The sequence below is a fragment of the Saccopteryx bilineata genome, chromosome 1 (assembly GCF_036850765.1).
Source record: "Saccopteryx bilineata isolate mSacBil1 chromosome 1, mSacBil1_pri_phased_curated, whole genome shotgun sequence".
Lineage (NCBI taxonomy): Eukaryota > Metazoa > Chordata > Mammalia > Chiroptera > Emballonuridae > Saccopteryx > Saccopteryx bilineata.
The window spans coordinates 242881920-242901347 of NC_089490.1; the positions used below are offsets into that span (position 1 = coordinate 242881920).

Sequence of the window (19428 nt, forward strand, 5' to 3'; positions counted from 1 at the left end):
AGTGACCCCTTGCTCAAGCCAGCGACCTTGGGTTTAAGATGGTGAGCCTTGCTCAAACTGAATGAGCCTGTATTCAAACTGGTAACCTCGGGGTCTCGAACCTGGGTCCTCCATGTCCCAGTTCGACGCTCTATCCGTTGTACCACTGTCTGGTCAGACTACATTGACTTTTTTTTATTTTATTAATTTTTTTTTTTTCATTTTTCTGAAGCTGGAAACAGGGAGAGACAGTCAGACAGACTCCCGCATGCGCCTGACCGGGATCCACCTGGCACGCCCACCAGGGGCGACGCTCTGCCCACCAGGGGGCGATGCTCTGCCCATCCTGGGCGTCGCCATGTTGCGACCAGAGCCACTCTAGCACCTGGGGCAGCGGCCAAGGAGCCATCCCCAGCGCCCGGGCCATCTTTGCTCCAATGGAGCCTTGGCTGCTGGAGGGGAAGAGAGAGACAGAGAGGAAAGCGCGGCGGAGGGGTGGAGAAGCAAATGGGCGCTTCTCCTGTGTGCCCTGGCCGGGAATCGAACCCGGGTTACATTGACTTTTGACACTGTGGTTCAGTCATCTGTTGGGATGGAACCAAACTTTGTTGTGCTAAGTTATATAACAGGGGTCGGGAACCTATGGCTCGCGACCCAGATATGGCTCTTTTGATGGCTGCATCTGGCTCATAGACAAATCTTTAATAAAAAAATAATAATGTTAAAAACATAAAACATTCTCATGTATTACAATCCATTCATTTTCTACTGCTCATGTTCATGGTTGCTGGTGGCTGGAGCCAATCACAGCTGTCCTCTGGGACAACACCAAATTTTTATTGGATAATGCATAACGTACACGGGTCATTGTATGGCTCTCATGGAATTACATTTTAAAATATGTGGTGTTCATGGCTCTCTCAGCCAAAAAGGTTCCCGACCCCTGTTATATAACATCCTGCATTTAAGAGAAGTAGTTTTTGCTTTCGCATCTACGTTCTCTTATTCATTTATTATTTTATTCATTTAACAAGTACTGAGTGCCCAGGAGGGTTACATTACGTGACAGATAACAGGAGCCTAACTTGGCGGTCTATAAGGATCTGTAAATGTTTACAAGAGGACTGAAGTTTGTTTTGAGGCCTTCAGGACAAGTGGGGTTAAATGAAGAGTCAGAACTTTCAGAACGTCCTGTTCTGAGGCTACTAATGGAGCTGAAAGAAGACTTGGGTGGTGGAAAATAAAAGATGAAATTGGAAACCTTTGGCAATCATGCTAATTTTGCATTTTATTTTAAAAGCAATGGAAAGGGTATTAGACTTGGTCATTATCATTTAGGATTTATAGATTAAGCATAATTAGAGATAGATTAAGGCAGTACTGGGGCTAATGAGTAACTTTATGAAAATTATTTGCATTCAGCAACATTGATTAGGTTTATACATGGTTTTGCTAGAATTCAGAAGCATAAAGATAACATGACGTTAGTTCATAGCACAAAAAGTTATGGTGTAAAGTGATTAAAACCAATGAAAAGCAAAAATATACTGACATGAATAAAATGCTTTGGGGACATTGCTATGAAATAGGACACTTAATAACTAAGCATGGCTAATAGAGGGAGGCTGGGCTAAGAGTATACGCTGTAGAGCGATTTCCGATAAAACTCAGCTATTCAGGTCTTTTTGGCTTATGAGTACTTTCAGGCATGGAGTAAATACGCATTTCTTTCTTCAGATATACTCAAAAGATGGTAAACTGGCAGTTTCCTCATAGAGAAGGTCAAAACATAAAGAAAGGGGACTTTGTTGGTTTTTCTTTAGAATTCTGTGGAGATTACGTCACCTTGGCGTTAAACGCATCTTAAGACGTATAGGGCTTTAGAGAAACTCCAGGTAACAGTTCTGTTCCCAGCTGGCCCCGCCATGCCGCTAGGGCGGCGCTGCTCAGGCGGCCGCCATCCCTCCGCGGTGGGCGCCGCTCTTGACCTCGGAGGTGGCACTGGCGCTCCGAGGAATTACTTCCTGCCCGGTTTGTCTCGATTCTCCTGCGGCTGATTCTTGTTCGGCCGCGGCGATGGAGCACGCGGGCCCCAGCGAAGGTGGGTTCCATGGGGCGAGCCCGGGCAGGGGGGGTCGGGCAGAGGGGCTCGGGCCGGGGGCTCCGGGACGCCGCACTAACGAGGCCCCCTTCTCTTCTCTGGCCCCAGGGAACGGCTCAGATGCATCGGCACCGGACCCGCAGCTGGCAGTCACCATGGGCTTCACGGGGTTTGGTGAGTGGCTGTCCACGGCGGAGCCCCGTCTCCTTTGCAGGGGTTTTAAGATGCGCAGGGCGGGAGGGGTGGCGGAGCTGTCACCTCTGTTGCGCACGTTCCGCTGTGCCAAGTCCTAATCGCTTTTGCTCTGGTGTCTGTCTCGCGGTTTCTTGACACTTTCTTCCATCCGTTGTCTGACTCCTGCCTGCCTTTTGGGACCAGCTCCAGTGACATTTACAGGAAGCCTTGTGGGAAAGAAAGATTGCTCTTAGACCCACGCGGTGGAGGGTGTTGGTTGGGGGAGGGAGTTTATTTGCGTCCTGAGGCTGACAGCTAACCACTGACCGTGGTCTGTAATGTGATGGCCCCTTTGGTAGCAGATGGGCCGTTAAGTGATGTTATAATGACTTTTAGTTCTTCTTGATTCAAGTCTTTCATCTCCAGCATCGTCCCTTTAGTCTCCCTGTACAGCCTAGTCTTTTCGCGCTAAGAGATTAAAAGGTCTCAAATAGATGTCATCTGTTGAAAGTATTCCTGCTGGTAGTATTTTCTGTTGGTAAAAATGATCTTAATTTGTTTTTTCACCTCATTTCCGTTTGGTCTTGGCGAGATCAAATGTCAGGTTAACGTGTCCATTTTTTGTCCATTCTTTCCTATGTTCATTTATTTTGATAATATCTTGAGCCACATTTTACAAAAGTACTATATACTTCTGTGGGAATATGCAGTATTAATTATTTTTGTTTCAATCCTTTAAAATAATTTTCTCCCTAATTTCAAAAGTATCACACATAAATAGCAGAAAGGTGATTTGAATTTACACCAAAGTAAAAGTTATGTAAGAATACCATTTTTACCATAATCTTACTAACAAAGTAGGTATTATTATTTAAAAAAACTTTTTTTTCTTTTTGTAAGTGAGAGAAGAGGAGATAGAGAGGCAGACTTCCTCATGAGCCCTGACTGAGATCCACCCGGCAATCTCTAGCTAGGGCTGATACTCTGCCCATCTTAGCCATGCTTGCAACCCAGCTACTTTTAGTGCCTGAGGCAGAGGCTCCACCTAGCCATCCTCAGCACTGGGGCAGATGCACTGGAACCAAATGAGGCATGGCTGCAGGAGGTGGGGAGAGAAGAGGGAGAGGGGCTAGGAGAAGAAGATGGTTGCTTCTCCTGTGTGCCTTGATGGGGAATCGAACCCAGGGCCATCCACATGCTGGGCTGATGCTCTACCACTGAGCAAACCGGCCAGGGCTGGTATTATTTTTTGAAAAACAATGAAAACAAATATAAAATTGATTTTAAACTCATTCCAGTTATTGTCAGAATTCAGTTCATTATGGTTTTAGGGCTGAAATCCTTTTTCCTTGCTAGCTGTAAGGTGTGAGTCTTTTAGCCTTTTTTTTTTTTTTTGTATTTTTTTTCCTGAAGTTGTAAACAGGGAGGCAGTCAGATAGACTCCCACATGTGCCCGACCAGGATCCACCCGGCATACCCACCAGGGGGCGATGCTCTGCCCATCTGGGGCGTTGCTCTGTTGCAACCAGGGCCATTCTAGTGCCTGAGGCAGAGGCCATGGAGCCACCCTCAGCGCCGGGGCCAACTTTGCTCCAATGGAGCCTTGGCTGCAGGAGGGGAAGAGAGATACAGAGAGGAAGGAGAGGGGGAGGGGTGGAGAAGCAGATGGGCGCTTCTCCTGTGTACCCTGGCTGGGAATCGAACCCGGGAGTCCTGCATGCCAGGCCAACGCTCTACCACTGAGCCAACCGGCCAGGGCCAAGTCTTTTAGCTTCTTAAAGTATCTGCATTATCTGTGGTCTTAATGCTTTTATCTTCAAACAAATTACAGTACCTTCAGTCCTTCTTATTCTTCAGATCTCTGACTTTTCCTTCCATATTTGTCCTACATCTTTGTTTGGATTGAGCCAGCCAAGATGATCTTGTAGTTTAGAGTCCATAACTTTACTTACATCTGCAAAGCCCGCTTTGCCATGTGGTGTTACGTATTCCCCAGGTTTCAGAGATTGGGGTATGCACATTGTCCACCCTGCCTACTCTACCAGAATTGTCATTTTAAGGGGTAGCATCCAGATGAATTTGAGAAGGATGGGAAAGTTGGCCGGTTAATGGCAATTTAGTGACGAGATTGTCATTAAAAATTGCCAGAGAAGTACCTCCTTTCTTGTGTTTAGGGTTATCTTGTAGCCGTTATGTAAATTAAACAAAGTGATTTTTGATCAACTAGTATTGAGTATTAAAGTTTGGCCAGATTAGTGCAGGTCGATCACAGTTTGCTACTTGCTTTTATTTTAGGGAAAAAAGCTCGCACATTTGATTTGGAAGCAATGTTTGAACAAACTCGAAGAACAGCTGTGGAAAGAAGTCGGAAAACACTGGGTAAGAAGTTAAATTATCTGCTGTTTTATTGGTTTAAATACTGTATACACCTTACACAAGGATATTGACTGTTGTAGTACTGAAAAAAAAGTTCAAAATTGTTAAAAGGCCATATGTACTGGTTCCTTTGGAAGCAGAAGTGAGTTTTTTTGTTTTGTTTTTGACATGATAAAAGTTGCATCTAAATAGAATAAAAAGGTCTAAGTGCTAAAATATTTTAGAATTGTGTGCTATGGACAAAGATTCTAAATTGATACATAAGAATCAGAACAGCAGTTTCTTTATTACCTCTCTTTCCACCTCTATCTGATTCTCATTTCATTTTTTTTCTTTCCTGCTTACAGCGGAACCAGTATTTGGAAGGCTGGGCGAGAGGTGGCTCTCAAAGCTGTGTACACCACTGACTGTTGACCCAGACAGTATAGAAAATTGAGACATACAGTGAATGTGGCCGCTGCTGTTGAACCCCTGCATTAATGAGTTTTGTCAGACATTTAATGAAGGACTTAACTTCCAGACTACCTGGTTTGATACCAGGCAGTTGCCAATTCTAGGCACCACTGCAGGGTCTTTGAAGGAGATTGATTCCTCTATTGCTTTCTTTGGCGCTGCTTCAAATCATTCTTACACTAGAGAAGGGATAGATGAAACCTGATAGAGCAGAAGGAACTAAACATCAGGCAGGACTCCTGGAAAAATTCAAGTGAATGTTATTTTGGTACTTATCACTGTAGATCTTAGGTTTTTAAAAAATTTTTATTTATTTTTAGAGAGAGGAATGAGAGAGAGAGAAAAAAAAAAGGGGAGGAGAGGAACAGGAAGCATCAACTTATAATAGTCTCTTCTCATTTGTGCCTTGATGGGGCAAGCCTAGGATTTTGAACCAGCAACTTCAGCATTCCAGGTCAGTACTTTATCCGCTGTGCCACCACAGGTCAGGCTCTTGGGTTTTTTTTTGTTTGTTTGTTTGTTTTTTGTATTTTTCTGAAGTGAGAAGCAAGGAGGCAGAGAGACAGACTCCCACATGCACCTGACTGGGATCTACCCAGCATGCCCACCAGAGGGTGATGCTCTGCCCATCTGGCCACTGTTCCGTTGCAACAGGAGCCATTCTGGTGCCTGAGGCGGAGGCCATAGAGCCATCCTCAGCGCCTGGGCCAACTTTGCTCCAATGGAGCCTTGGCTGCGGGAGGGGAAGAGAGAGACAGAGAAAAAGGAGAGGGGAAGGGTCAGGAAGCAGATGGGCTCTTCTCCTGTGTGCCCTGGCCAGGAATCATATCCGGGATTTCTACACGCCAGGCAGATGCAATACCACTGAGCCAACTGGCCAGGGCCAGGCAGTTGGTTTTAAAATGAAAAATTGTATAGGAGAAATATTTAATATTTGGGAAGTGAGCTTCACATGAAATCTTTTTGTTGTCTGGAAGAACAGTTTTTTTGAAAAGATCATTATCAGCATATTCTATATTTCGTGTGAAATTTCAAACATGTACAAAAGTACAATAATAAAGTCCCATGTACCCATCATGCAGATTTAACTACTGTAATAACCCATGGCTCATGTTATTTCCATTCACTTTCCTTTTTTTTTTTTTACAGAGTCTGAGGGAGGGATAGATAGGGACAGACAGACAGGAACGGAGAGAGATGAGAAGCATCAATCATCAGTTCTTTGTTGCAACACCTTAGTTGTTCATTGATTGCTTTCTTATATGTGCCTTGACCGTGGGGCTACAGCAGACCAAGAAACCCCTTGCTTGAGCCAGTGACCTTGGGTCCAACCTGGTGAGCTTTGCTCAAACCAGATGAGCCCGCGCTTAAGCTGGCAACCTTGGGGTCTCGAACCTGGGTCCTCGGCATCTCGGTCTGATGCTCTATCCACTGCGCCACCGCCTGGTCAGGCTCCATTCACTTTCCTTCTCAGATTATCTTGACACAAAGTTTAAATACATTGTTTCACTTAAAAATATTTTAGTTTGTATTTTTAAGAGCTAAGGATTCTTTGAAACAATTTTAAAACTTTTTCTGTTTAGTTGACATACAGTATTATATTAGTTTTAGGTGTATAACGCAGGGAGTACACATTTCTATAAACTTACAAAGTGATCATCCTGATAAGTCTAGCAGAGATAAGGATTCTTTTTTTTTTTTTTTTTTTGTATTTTTCTGAAGCTGGAAACGGGGAGGCAGTCAGACAGACTCCCACATGTGCCCGACCGGGATCCACCTGGCACGTGATGCTCTGCCCATCCGGGACGTCGCTCTGTTGCGACCAGAGCCACTCTAGCACCTGAGGCAGAGGCCACAGAGCCATCCCCAGCGCCTGGGCCATCTTTGCTCCAATGGAGCCTTGGCTGCGGGAGGGGAAGAGAGAGACAGAGAGGAAGGAGAGGGGGAGGGGTGGAGAAGCAGATGGGTGCTTCTCCTGTGTGCCCTGGCCAGGAATCGAACCCAGACTTCCACACACCAGGCCAACGCTCTACCACTGAGCCAACTGGCCAGGGCCAGGATTCTTTTTAAAAACAGCTGAAAGCCCTGGTGGTCGGTTGGTTAGAGTGTTGTCCTGATACGTCAAGGTTGTGGGTTCAATCACTGGTCAGGCCACAATCATTGGTTGCAATGAATGCATAAATAAGTGGAACAACAAATGAATTTTTTTCTCTTTTCCTTTCTCTCTCTGAATATCAATCAATAAATAAGAATTTAGAAAAAAAATGACTAAAATACTATTACCACACCTAACTATTAAATTTAATGTCATTAAACAAGATACAAGGACATGCTATCTTACGCATATTTATAAATACTTTAAATATTTAATTTTTAAACATTTTAGAGGGTGCTTATACTATTGTTGTATAGCTTTCTGGTATTTACCTTTTACCATGTGATATAATCTTGGAACAGGGATTTTCTTTTTATTTCTTCAGTGAGAAGAGGGGAGGCAGAGACAGACTCCAGCATATGCCCTGACTGGGATTCACTGGGTAAGCCCATGAGGGGGCAATGCTCTGCCCATCTGGGATGTTGCTCCGTTGCTCAGCAACCGAGCTCCTCTTAGAACCTGAGGCTCAGGCCCAGGAGCTATCCTTAGTTCCGGGGGCCAACTTGCATTAATTGAGCTATGACTGCTGGAGGGGAAGAGAGAGTGAGAGAAGTGAGAGGAGGAGGGGTGGAGAAGCAGATCGGTGCTTCTCCTGTGTGCCCTGACCAGGAATTGAACCTGGGACATCCACACACCAGGTCAATGTTCTACCACTGAGCCAACCTGCGAGGACTGGAACAAGGATTTTCTTATTCAACTAAGTTTTATAGTACCCAGTACAATGCCTTGTAAGATAGGTTCTCAACATGTATTTAAGAAGATTGAATTGAATATATTCAATAGAATTGTAATAATGCTTTAAAAAAAAAAGAATTTTGCTTTTTTTGCAAAGTTTTAAAATGGCATAATCCATTATAAAGAGCTTGATATTTAGAATTGGAGAACCTCGGTGTGAGGGTCAGCTCCACTTTCTACTAGATGACATTGGGTAGATTTTCAAATTTCAGATCTTTAACTTTCTTATCAGGTAGAAATGATAATAAGAGTTCTCTAGGAAGCTTCTTGAGGGGATTAAGATATTGGGTATAGTACCTTTTAAAACAGAGTACTTTATGTCATTTTTAATTCCTATCACTTTTTTAGTAAAACATGTGCCTTTAGCACCTTTGAGGAATTCCATTGGAGTCTCTAGATTTTAAAAATTTTGAAAGATTATCTAAATATACTGCTCACAAAAATTAGAGGATATTTCAAAATGAACATGAAGCAATAAAAAAGCATTTGATTTATTTTAATTCAAAAAGAACATCAGAAAAGCAAACAAGTCAAAGAAAGTTGATCAATTATGCAAATGAGATGCAAAACCAACTAAACCAACTTTTATTTCATTGGTGGAAATGCGCTATACAAAGGGCGGAAAGTACTGGAGTATCTGCACGTTCCCTGATCTAACTTTTGTGAGCAGTATACTTTGTACTTATTTATTATTTATGGATGAGTTAAATGTGTTGAACTTTCTTGATTTGGTATTACGTCTTTGGACTTGGAATGCTGTTTCTACCCTGATCTAAACATATAAATCAAAAGTTTAACTCACTTTTTTTTTTTGTTTCCACAATCTGGGTATTAACTTTACTGATCACAGTACACAAAACTGTACATTTAAAAAATTTGAATCACTTTTACTTTTTAAAATATTTATTGATTTTAGAAAGAGCAGAGAAAGAGAAGGGAGAGAGTGAGGAGTAGTTGAGCCCAGGGTTTTGAACTGGTGACCTCAGCATTCTAGATTGATGCTTTGTCCACTGCTCACCACAGGCCAAGCTTGAATCTGGCTTTTCTTAAAAGAAAAGTTGAAAAATTCTGACATGGGCATTATTTATCTTATAATTGATATTGTGGTATCTCCCTGGGCATTGATATCAGACTTGAAGAAAATAAGAACTTGGCTCTTTCTCACCCATTTTTGGTCTGTACTTAAAAAAGTTTAAATTTCAATTTCAGTTGACATTGAATATTATTTTGTATTAGTTTAAGGTATACAGCACAGTTTGACATATATATAACTTTGAAATGAGCCCTGATAAGTCTGGTATCCAACCGGCACCATTCCGAGTTATATCATATTGACTGTATTTTCTGTGCTCTGCTTGACATCCCTGTGACTGTAACCGCTCGTTTGTACTTCTTAGTCCCTTTGTTCCCTTTAATAGGAGTTTAATTGTCTGTGTACATGGATAAAACTGTTTTGTTTTTTACATGTTCTAGTGGAAAGGATGAATTACTATAAAACCTCAATAAAATGTTATGTAAAATATCAGGAAATATTGTACAGATTGGTTTTTTAAATGTTTTTTATGTTCTTGAAAGCTATAAGTATATCTAGGACATGTAAAAGAGAGATCTTTTTTAGAACTTTTATACTATGAGGAGATAAATGGAGAAGAAAAACTTCATTTACTAGTCAGATTCTAATTTGGGGCATGGCTGTGCATTAGATGGATTTTGAACCTTCCCTGTTATATACCCGGAGAAAAAATTCCTTGAGAAAATGATTAAGATAGGATTGGATATAATTCTAATGTATGATTTAATGATCCTGAAAGGAAAAATTTTCCTAGAGATTTTAAACTGATAAGAACAGATACTACACTTGATCTTAGCCAAAAGGCCGAGAAGCGATTCCCTCCTAGAGATTTTAGAAATTAGAAAAGCTTAAAAATTTTTTTTTTTTTTTACCTGAAATATTCTTCCTATTTAGTTAAGTACTATCTCATCCTCTAAGGCCTCACTCATATTTGACCTTTTCTAGATATTATTTCAAAACCTTTCTTGACCCTTCTCCCCTACCTTTGTTTTTTAAATTTTAACAACTATTAGAAATTTATTTATTTATTTGTTTTAAGTTTGAAGAGAGGAGAGAGTGAGACAGACTCCCGCATGCATCCCAATCAGGATAACCTGGCAACCCCTGTCTGGGGATGATGGTTGAATCAACTGAGCTATCTATCCTCAGTGCCTGGGGCTGATGCTGGAACCAGTCGAGCTACTGTCTGCGGGAGGATAAGAAGGAGAGAAAGGGAAGAGAAAGGGGGAGAGAAGCAGATGGTTGCTTCTTTTGTGTGCCCTGCTTGGGAATCAAACTCGGGATGTCTGCATGCCGAGCCAGTGCTCTATCCACTGAGCCAACTGACCAGGGTCTATGTAACAAAAAAATGTAAATAATGCAGTTAAAGTGTTACCTTATTTTTTTACTTCCTAGTTTTTTTAATACCTGTTTTGATAAACATTTAACATTAAATGTAAACTTGCATGAAATTTGTAAGGTAGTGAATTGTTTAAATTAGAATAACAAAAATGTTTGATAAATGTTTAATAATTCCTAAAATGTTTAATTTTAGACAAACGATGTCATGATTAGAAAACATTTACATATTCTAGCTGATGTTTATGGTAATTTTATTTCCTTTACATTTGTTTATCTTAACTCTCATTTCTTCCTTTAAGTTAAGTGGGTGCTATGCTTGGCTCTGAGATTTCCAGGTACAAAATGACAGAAAGAGTAATCCACAGTCAGTAAAGAGGGGACAGTTAAATGAGGGGTTTGCTGGGGAATAGGTGAATTCACCTTTGTTGAGGACGGTTTTACAGTTATGCATTGTGCTTGGTTTTGCATTTGGTGAAAATGCACAAAATAATCTCCGTCTGTCAGGGACTTACAGTCTATTGAATTCTTTTTTTGTTTAGTTTTTATCTTCAGTCAACAGTGAGGAACAATTTTTCTTTTCTCTAAAATGTCTTCTTTTCTCAGCCCCAGCCCCCTTTCCCACCTTGCTTTCATGAAGCAGCAGGTGATAACAGGAACCTCTTGGAAGAGAAAATTCTCACTGGTTTAAAAAAAAAATTAGGCCCTGGCCGGTTAGCTCAGTGGCAGAGCGTCGGCCTGGTGTGCAGGAGTCCCGGGTTCGATTCCTGGCCAGGGCACACAGGAGAAGCGCCCATCTGCTTCTCCACCCCTCCCCCTCTCCTTCCTCTCTGTCTCTCTCTTCCCCTCCTGCAGCCAAGGCTCCATTGGAGCAAAAGTTTGCCCGGGCGCTGAGGATGGCTCTGTGGCCTCTGCCTCAGGCGCTAGAATGGCTCTGATTGCGGCAGAGCGGCGCCCTGGATGGGCAGAGCCAGGGTCTGGCTGGCATGCCCTAGTGGGCATGCCGGGTGGATCCTGCCCAGTCGGACGCATGCGGGAGTCTGTCTGACTGCCTCCCTGTTTCCAACTTCAGAAAAATGCAAAAAAAAAAAAAAAAAATTAAATTAGAAAGATGCTTCGCTAGGATGAGACAAATAGCTTGGAGTGTTATCCACTGCTGAGGAAGTCTAGTGAGACAGGTGGGAGGGTCACAATTTTCAGATCGTCTGGTGACAAGCACGCGGTGAAGGCTGGACTCTCCCGCCCTTTGGAGAGAGACAGACTCGTTGTTATGTGAGATAGGCAGTGCTCTTTAGATAATTTTGATGCTGCACGCAGGTTTGGCTGTCTGCTGCTCAAAAGCCAATAATCAAGAGATTGGCTGATGGGAGGGAAAAACCGACTGTTCAAGAGCCGACAGCTTGAGAAGACGGTGGACCCTAGCCACAAAGACCATCTTCACAATTTGACGAAGGCAGGGTTTTCCTACGGACGGAGGAGGAGGGAATAAAAACAACAGAGGGATCACAAGGAGGGCATTGAGAGCTTTCAGTAAGGGGACTACATACATGTCAACACAGCCTGTTCAAGTGACAGGTCAGCAAACTGGAGCTGGAATGGGTTTAAGGTCGGAGTCTGCTGCTTTTGAAGTTGGTTCCTAGAATTCTCAAGTGAAAATGCTGTTTCTGCGGTCACATATTAGATAACAGGTCATCACTTACAGAAACAATGTTAAAAGAATGGTGTTACAATTTTAGTCTCTAGAAAGCCTTGTCATGGCATAAAAGAGTCAGTTGCGGAAACTCAGTTCACTGCTCTGGGACTTACCTCTGTTACTTAACTCCTCTGTGCCTTAGACTCCTCAGTTGTAATGCTAGGGTGATAGTGCCTACATCTCCTGTACTGTGTAATTGAAATGCACTGAGTGAGTAGAACTTAAATGTTTTCACCAATAAAGAAAGAAGGGTACATCTGAGCGGTGATGGATGTGCTCGTTGACTCCATTTTGAGAAACTTTCACAATTTATATGTGTATTAAATCGTCACATTGTACTCTTTGTCTCACAGTTTCATCAGTTATACCTCAATAAAGCTGAAAGCAATAGTACCTACTTCAGAGGTTGCTACGAAGATTAAAGGTTATATAGGAAGTGCTAAAAACACTACCTGGGGCCTGACCTGTGGTGGCGCAGTGGGATAAAGCCTCGACCTGGAACACTGAGGTTGCCGGTTCGAAACCTTGGGCTTGCCTGGTCAAGGCACATATGGGAGTTGATGCTTCCTGCTCCTCCCCCTTCTCTCTCTCTCTGTCTCTCTCTCACACTCCTCTCTCTCTAAGAAATCAATAAATAAAATGTAAAAAACCCAAACAAACAAAAAAACACTACCTGGTACACAGTAAGCTCCATGTAAGTATTAGCTGTGATTATTTATGATAAATTAAGGCTGATGTTAAGATGCTTTTAATTGCTTGCAAAGAAATCCTAGAGGAGCTAATTACAAATTTCTCAAATAGGAAAATTTAGTATCACACTTGACAAGAATTCAGGAATGGGGCTCTTCCGTTTTCTGAGTTCTGATTGAAAGACGCGAAGTTTTCTCTCCCTTTTCTGTTTTGCCAGCTTTAGGGTATTGGCTTGTCCTCAGTTGATTGCCCTCATGACCCAGAAGTGTGAGCAGAATTTTGTTACATGAAGATGACCACAGGCACAGGTGGAAAGGAAATTGTATCATGTTTAGGAGGAAGAAAACCTTTTTCAAATGTGCTTTCAGCTGACTTTGCCTTCACATCTTCCTGGCTAGTCTTAGGGCAGCACACCAGTTCCAAAAACAGCCATTGGTGAGAGCAGTTTGGTTGACTTGGAGCTGAGGTTAGCCCCTCTGGGCGGGGACAGGCTCAGTATCTCCTGAACACAGTGCTGCCTCCTACCCAGAGATAACTTTTTTTAGCAAGAAAAAAAAAAGGGGGGTGAGTAGGTGGCTAATAATGTATGCCTTGGTGTGTGTCCTGGTTAGGATCAGAATTGTCCCTAAGACCTGAGTCTAGAGCGCAGGTATCCAAATGTGGTGGCCTGTAGTTAACCGCCAACCTCGCCCCTGCCCCGGAGGGTTTATGGGGGGTTGACGAAAAGCTGAAAGATGGCAGGAGCCAAGCAGGCCCACTCTTAAATTTGGACAGTATCCCTCTGTTTTTTTCCAACCTCCTCCAGCTATCAGAGTGTAGGATTGTTGAGTCCTAAGCTAAGCTTAGTGGAGAACCTAAGAAACAAAAACAAAACCCATGAGGTAGAGCCATAAAAAAAAAATAAAACAAACAAACAAAAAAAACTGTGTATGATGCCAGGTGGGTACTTGAAATATTGGGGGAATACTTTATGAAATATATGATTTTCTAACCACAATGCTATCCACCTGAAACTGATACAAAATAATATTGAATGTAAACTATAATTGAAAAAATAATTAAAAAATTAAAAACTGAGTTATATAAAAATCTTACCTTTGAATACTTTTTTTACTTATCACCTTCCACATATTTTTACATATTCTAGTTCATACTCTAGTAACTTGGTGATTTTGTTTAGCACATCTGTTACTATATCCAGATTTGCACATTTTTCCGTGACTAATTATTGGCTTCTTTTTGTGTTATGTTGCTATACAGTAATTCAGTTATTTTCCCAGTGTTGGACATTTACGGTGATACTATTTTGCTGTTAGTTCTAACACTCTTAAGTTACATCTTAATGCTTTATTAATTTTTAGCCTTTTTTTCTTTATAGGTGAGAGATGGGGAGATAGTGAGGCAGACTCCGCATGGATCCCAAATGGGATCTACCCAGCAACCCCCATCTGGGGCTGATGCTCAAGTACTGAGCTATTTTTTTTTTTTTTTTTGCATTTTCCGAAGCTGGAAATGGGGAGGCAGTCAGACTCCCGCATGCGCCCGACCGGGATCCACCCGGCACGCCCACCAGGGGGCGATGCTCTGCCCATTCCGAGCATTGCTCTGTTGCGACCAGAGCCAGTCTTGCGCCTGAGGCAGAGGCCATGGAGCCATCCCCAGCGCCCAGGCCATCTTTGCTCCAATGGAGCCTTGGCTGCGGGAGGGGAAGAGAGAGACTGAGAGGAAGGAGAGGGGGAGGGGTAGAAAAGCAGATGGGCGCTTCTCCTGTGTGCCCTGGCCGGGATCGAACCCGGGACTTCCACACGCCAGGCCGACGCTCCACCACTGAGCCAACCGGCCAGGGCCAGTACTGAGCTATTTTTAATGCCTGAGGTTGACATGCTTCAACGGAGCCATCATCAGTGCCTGGGCCCATGTTCAAGCCAATTGAGCCACTGGCTGCAGGAGGGCTAGAGGGAGAGAAGAGGGAGAAGGAACAGGGGAGAAGCAGATGGCTGCTTCTCTCTTGTTGCCCTGATTGGAGCTCAAACCCAGGACGTCCATATGCCGAGCCATGCTCTATCCACTGAGCCATCAGCCAGAGCCAATTTTCAGCCTTTTTTTTTTTAGAATTTTTTTAAAATTTATTTATTAAATTTAATGCAGTGACATTGATAAATCAGGGTACATATGTTGAGCGAAAACGTCTCTAGATTATTTTGACATTTGATTGTGCTGTATACCCCTCCCCCAAAGTTAAATTGTCTTCTGTTACCTTCTATCTGGTTTTCTTTGTGCCCCTCCCCTCCCCCAACCCCTCTCTCCTTTTTCACCCCATCCCCCCTCCCCCCACCCCCCACCCCTGTTGCCATCACATTCTTGTTCATGTCTTGAGTCTCATTTTTATGTCCCTTCTATGTATGGATTCATATAGTTCTTAGTTTTTTTTTCTGATTTACTTATTTCATTCCGTATAATGTTGTCAAGGTCCATCCATGTTATTGTAAATGATCCAATGTCATCATTTCTTATGGCTGAGTAGTATTCCATAGTATATATGTACCAAAGCTTTTTAATCCTCTCGTCCTCTGACGGACACTTGGGCTGTTTTCAGATGTTTGCTATTGTGAACAATGCTGCCACAAACATGGGGGTGCATTTCTCCTTTTGGAGCCGTTCTATGGTGTCCTTGGGGTATATTCCTAAAAGTGGGATAGCTGGGTCAAAAGGCAGTTCGAATTTCAGTTTTTTGAGGAATCTCCATACTGTTTTCCACAGTGGCTGCACCAGTCTGCATTCCCACCAGCAGTGCAGGAGGGTTCCCTTTTCTCCACATCCTCGCCAGCACTTATTCTGTGTTGTTTTGTTGATGAGCGCCATTCTGACTGGTGTGAGGTGATATCTCATTGTGGTTTTAATTTGCATTTCTCTAATGATTAGTGATGTTGAGCATTTTTTCATATGCCTATTGGCCATCTGTATGTCCTCTTGGAGAAGTGTCTATTCATCTCTTTTGCCCATTTTTGGATTGAGTTGTTTGTCTTCCTGGTGTTGAGATTTACAAGTTCTTTATAAATTTTGGTTATTTACCCCTTATCAGACGTATTGTCAAATATGTTCTCCCATTGTGTAGTTTGTCTTTTTATTCTGTTCTTGTTGTCTTTAGCTGTGCAAAAGCTTTTTAGTGTGATATAGTCCCACTTGTTTATCCTGTCTTTTATTTCACTTCCCCGTGGAGATAAATCAGCAAATATATTGCTCCGAGAGATGTCGGAGAGCTTACTGCCTATGTTTTCTCCTAAGATGCTTATGGTTTCACGGCCTACATTTAAGTCTTTTATCCATTTTGAGTTTATTTTTGTGAGTGGTGTAAGCTGGTGATCTAGTTTCATTTTTTTGCAGGTAGCTGTCCAATTTTCCCAACACCATTTGTTAAAGAGGCTGTCTTTACTCCATTATATTTCCTTACCTCCTTTGTCAAATATCAGTTGTCCATAGAGCTGTGGGTTTATTTCTGGGTTCTCTGTTCTGTTCCATTGATCTATATGCCTGTTCTTATGCCAGTACCAGGCTGTTTTGAGTACAACGGCCTTGTAGTATAACTTGATATCAGGAAGTGTGATACCTCCCACTTTATTCTTCTTTTTTAAGATTGCTGAGGCTATTCGTGTTCTCTTTTGGTTCCATATAAATTTTTGGAATATGTGGTCTATATCTTTTTATTTTTTATTTTTTTGTTTATTTTTTTACAGAGACAGAGAGTGAGTCAGAAAGAGGGATAGATAGGGAAGACAGACAGAAATGGAGAGATGAGAAGCATCAATCATTAGTTTTTCATTGCGCATTGCGACACCTTAGTTGTTCATTGATTGCTTTCTCATATGTGCCTCGACCGCGGGCCTTCAGCAGACTGAGTAACCCCTTGCTGGAGCCAGCGACCTTGGTTTCAAGCTGGTGGGCTTTTTGCTCTAACCAGATGAGCCTGTGCTCAAGCTGGCGACCTTGGGGTCTCGAACCTGGGTCCTCTGCATCCCAGTCTGACGCTCTATCCACTGTGCCACCGCCTGGTCAGGCTCAGCCTTTTTAATACAGACAAATTTTGAAGTCTAACTGTTGGAAATTAATTTTTATCTTTTTCAGAAGCAAGAGAAAAAGAGGAAGAAATGAACAGAGAGAAAGAATTGAGAAGGCAAAATGAAGATATTGAACCAACATCTTCAGGCTCAAATATGGTCAGAGATTGCTCTAAGTCATCTTCCAGGTGCTTGACTTTCTCAAAAGTATTCTATTAAACTATTATTTTCTAGGTGTTTATGACACAAGTTGACAAAGTTCCTGATATCGAAAGCTTGCATAATTTCTCCCGTTTTAGGCAGTACTATAGCATATCCCTAGGATCATGAGAAGGCCCTATGTCACCTTATGATCAATTGAGTTTTTCTAAAGTGTTCCAGATGTAATGTTGGAATCTATGTCTTTTTTTTTCTTTCTGTATTTTTCTTTTTTTTTTTTTTTTTTGTATTTTTCTGAAGCTGGAAACAGGGAGAGACAGTCAGACAGACTCCCGCATGTGCCCGACCGGGATCCACCCGGCACGCCCACCAGGGGCGACGCTCTGCCCACCAGGGGGCGATGCTCTGCCCCTCCGGGGCGTCGCTCTGCCGTGACCAGAGCCACTCTAGCGCCTGGGGCAGAGGCCAAGGAACCATCCCCAGCGCCCGGGCTATCTTTGCTCCAATGGAGCCTTGGCTGCGGGAGGGGAAGAGAGAGACAGAGAGGAAGGAGGGGGCGGGGGTGGAGAAGCAAATGGGCGCTTCTCCTATGTGCCCTGGCCGGGAATCGAACCCGGGTCCCCCGCACGCCAGGCCGACGCTCTACCGCTGAGCCAACCGGCCAGGGCTTTTCTGTATTTTTCTGAAGCTGGAAACAGGAAGGCAGTCAGACAGACTCCCACATGCACCCGACCGAGATCCACCCGGCATGCCCACCAGGGGGCGATGCTCTGCCCATCTGGGGTGTCACTCTGCTGCAACCAGAGCCATTCTAGCGCCTGAGGCAGAGGCCATGGAGCCATCCTCAGTGCCCAGGCCAACTTTACTCCAATGGAGCCTTGGCTGCGGGAGGGGAAGAGAAGAGACAGAGAAGAAGGAGAGGGGGAGGGGGAGGGGTGGAGAAGCAGATGGGCGCTTCTCCTGTGGGCCTTGGCTGGGAATCGAATCTGGGACTCCTGCACGCCAGGCCGAGGCTCTACCACTAAGCCAACCGGCCAGGGCCGGAATCTATGTCTTTTGACTGCAGAGCATAACTACATAAAGTTGGAAAGATGCTGACAAGTTTGTAATTTTTGTTATTTTGACATTTACATCTTTTATCCCTCTCCCCCAAGTTCTGCATTCATGATAACCTTATTTGGAGGGATCCTCTATAGAAATAGATAATAAGAAGGAATGTATGCAGAGACACATTATGACGTTTACTGGCTTATAGGAGAAAGCAGTCATTCAAATTACTTTAAAGTGAAATTTAATACTATGTACTTAATTATGAAGAACTTTAAAAGACAAGTAGACATGTAGATATCAAATCTGGTTGGAATAATACAAAAAAAACCAAATGTTGTTTAGGTATATGTTTAATTATCAAATTGGTTCCATAAACTATTTGTGGCAAAAGCTACCATTGGATTGATATTTCTTCTGTTCATGGTAGGAAAACATAAAATTCCTGAATATACAGATACCATTTATAATATTTCATTTCATTTTTTGCTCATCTATTTCCTAGTTCAGCTGTTGGGTATCTCAGGATAGGCTTTTTTTTTTCTTTTAGGAAGGGAGGCGTGGTGGGTACAGGCAGGGACAGACAGGAAGGGAGAGAAATGAGAAGCATCAACTCGTTGTGACACTTGGCTTGTTCATTGATTGCTTTCTCATACATGCCTTGATCAAGGCTCAAGCTGAGCCAGTGACCCCCTGTTCAAGCTAGTGACCTTTGGGCTCAAATCAGTGACCATGGGGTCATGTCTGTGATCCCACACTCAAGCTGGTGAGCCTGTGCTCAAGTTGGCAACCTCAGGATTTCGAACCTGGGTCCTCAGTGTCCTAGGTCTATGCTCTATCCACTGTGCCACTGCCTGGTCAGGTCAAGCTAGGCTCTTGAGCAGACTTTCACTCCATAGTAAACTTGGTCCGTTCAATTGTTTCTTTGAAGGGAGGGGGAATATCTACATGGACTTTAAGTCTGGTTTTTCCTTTCCCTAACTTAACAGTGCAGTTTTAATCTGCTTCTTCTCTGAGGCACACGCACATCTTTGTATACATTAGTAAAGAACAGGGATCAGCAAACTTTTTCTATAAAAGACAGTCAATACTTTAGGCATAGGGGTCCATATAGTCTTTTTCTCTGCTACTCCACTCTGCCATAGACAATAATACATAAACAAATGGACTGGGTTTGTCTGTATTCCAATAAATCTTTAAGAGACAAGCACCAGCCTAAGTTTGCCACTCCTAGTCATAGAGTGCCTTTCCTTTATGTCCTAGTCAAAAAATTCAGTCTTGCATTGCCTATGGTTTCTCAGTTGTCAATCTCACAATGTTCCTGGGTTTCAATATGATAGAGGATAAACCTCTCCTTTTCCTAAAAGGAACATTTAATGATATAAGATGTCAAAAACTGTT

The 19428-nt window shown here is 42.8% G+C and overlaps 1 protein-coding gene and 1 pseudogene across 1 annotated transcript in view; one reads left to right on the forward strand and one right to left on the reverse strand.

Annotated features, from left to right (window-relative positions):
- The first annotated feature begins 1866 nt into the window (after positions 1 to 1866).
- Positions 1867 to 19428, forward strand: part of WDR70 (WD repeat domain 70) — a 306182-nt gene continuing 288620 nt past the window's right edge. Inside the window, exons 1-4 of the mRNA XM_066239985.1 lie at positions 1867 to 2080; positions 2189 to 2254; positions 4550 to 4633; positions 16889 to 17009. Of these exons, the coding sequence (XP_066096082.1) occupies positions 2056 to 2080; positions 2189 to 2254; positions 4550 to 4633; positions 16889 to 17009 (296 nt within the window). The 5' untranslated portion in view covers positions 1867 to 2055. The remainder of the gene's footprint in view (positions 2081 to 2188; positions 2255 to 4549; positions 4634 to 16888; positions 17010 to 19428) is intronic.
- Positions 9739 to 9861, reverse strand: LOC136321438 (U2 spliceosomal RNA; annotated as a pseudogene).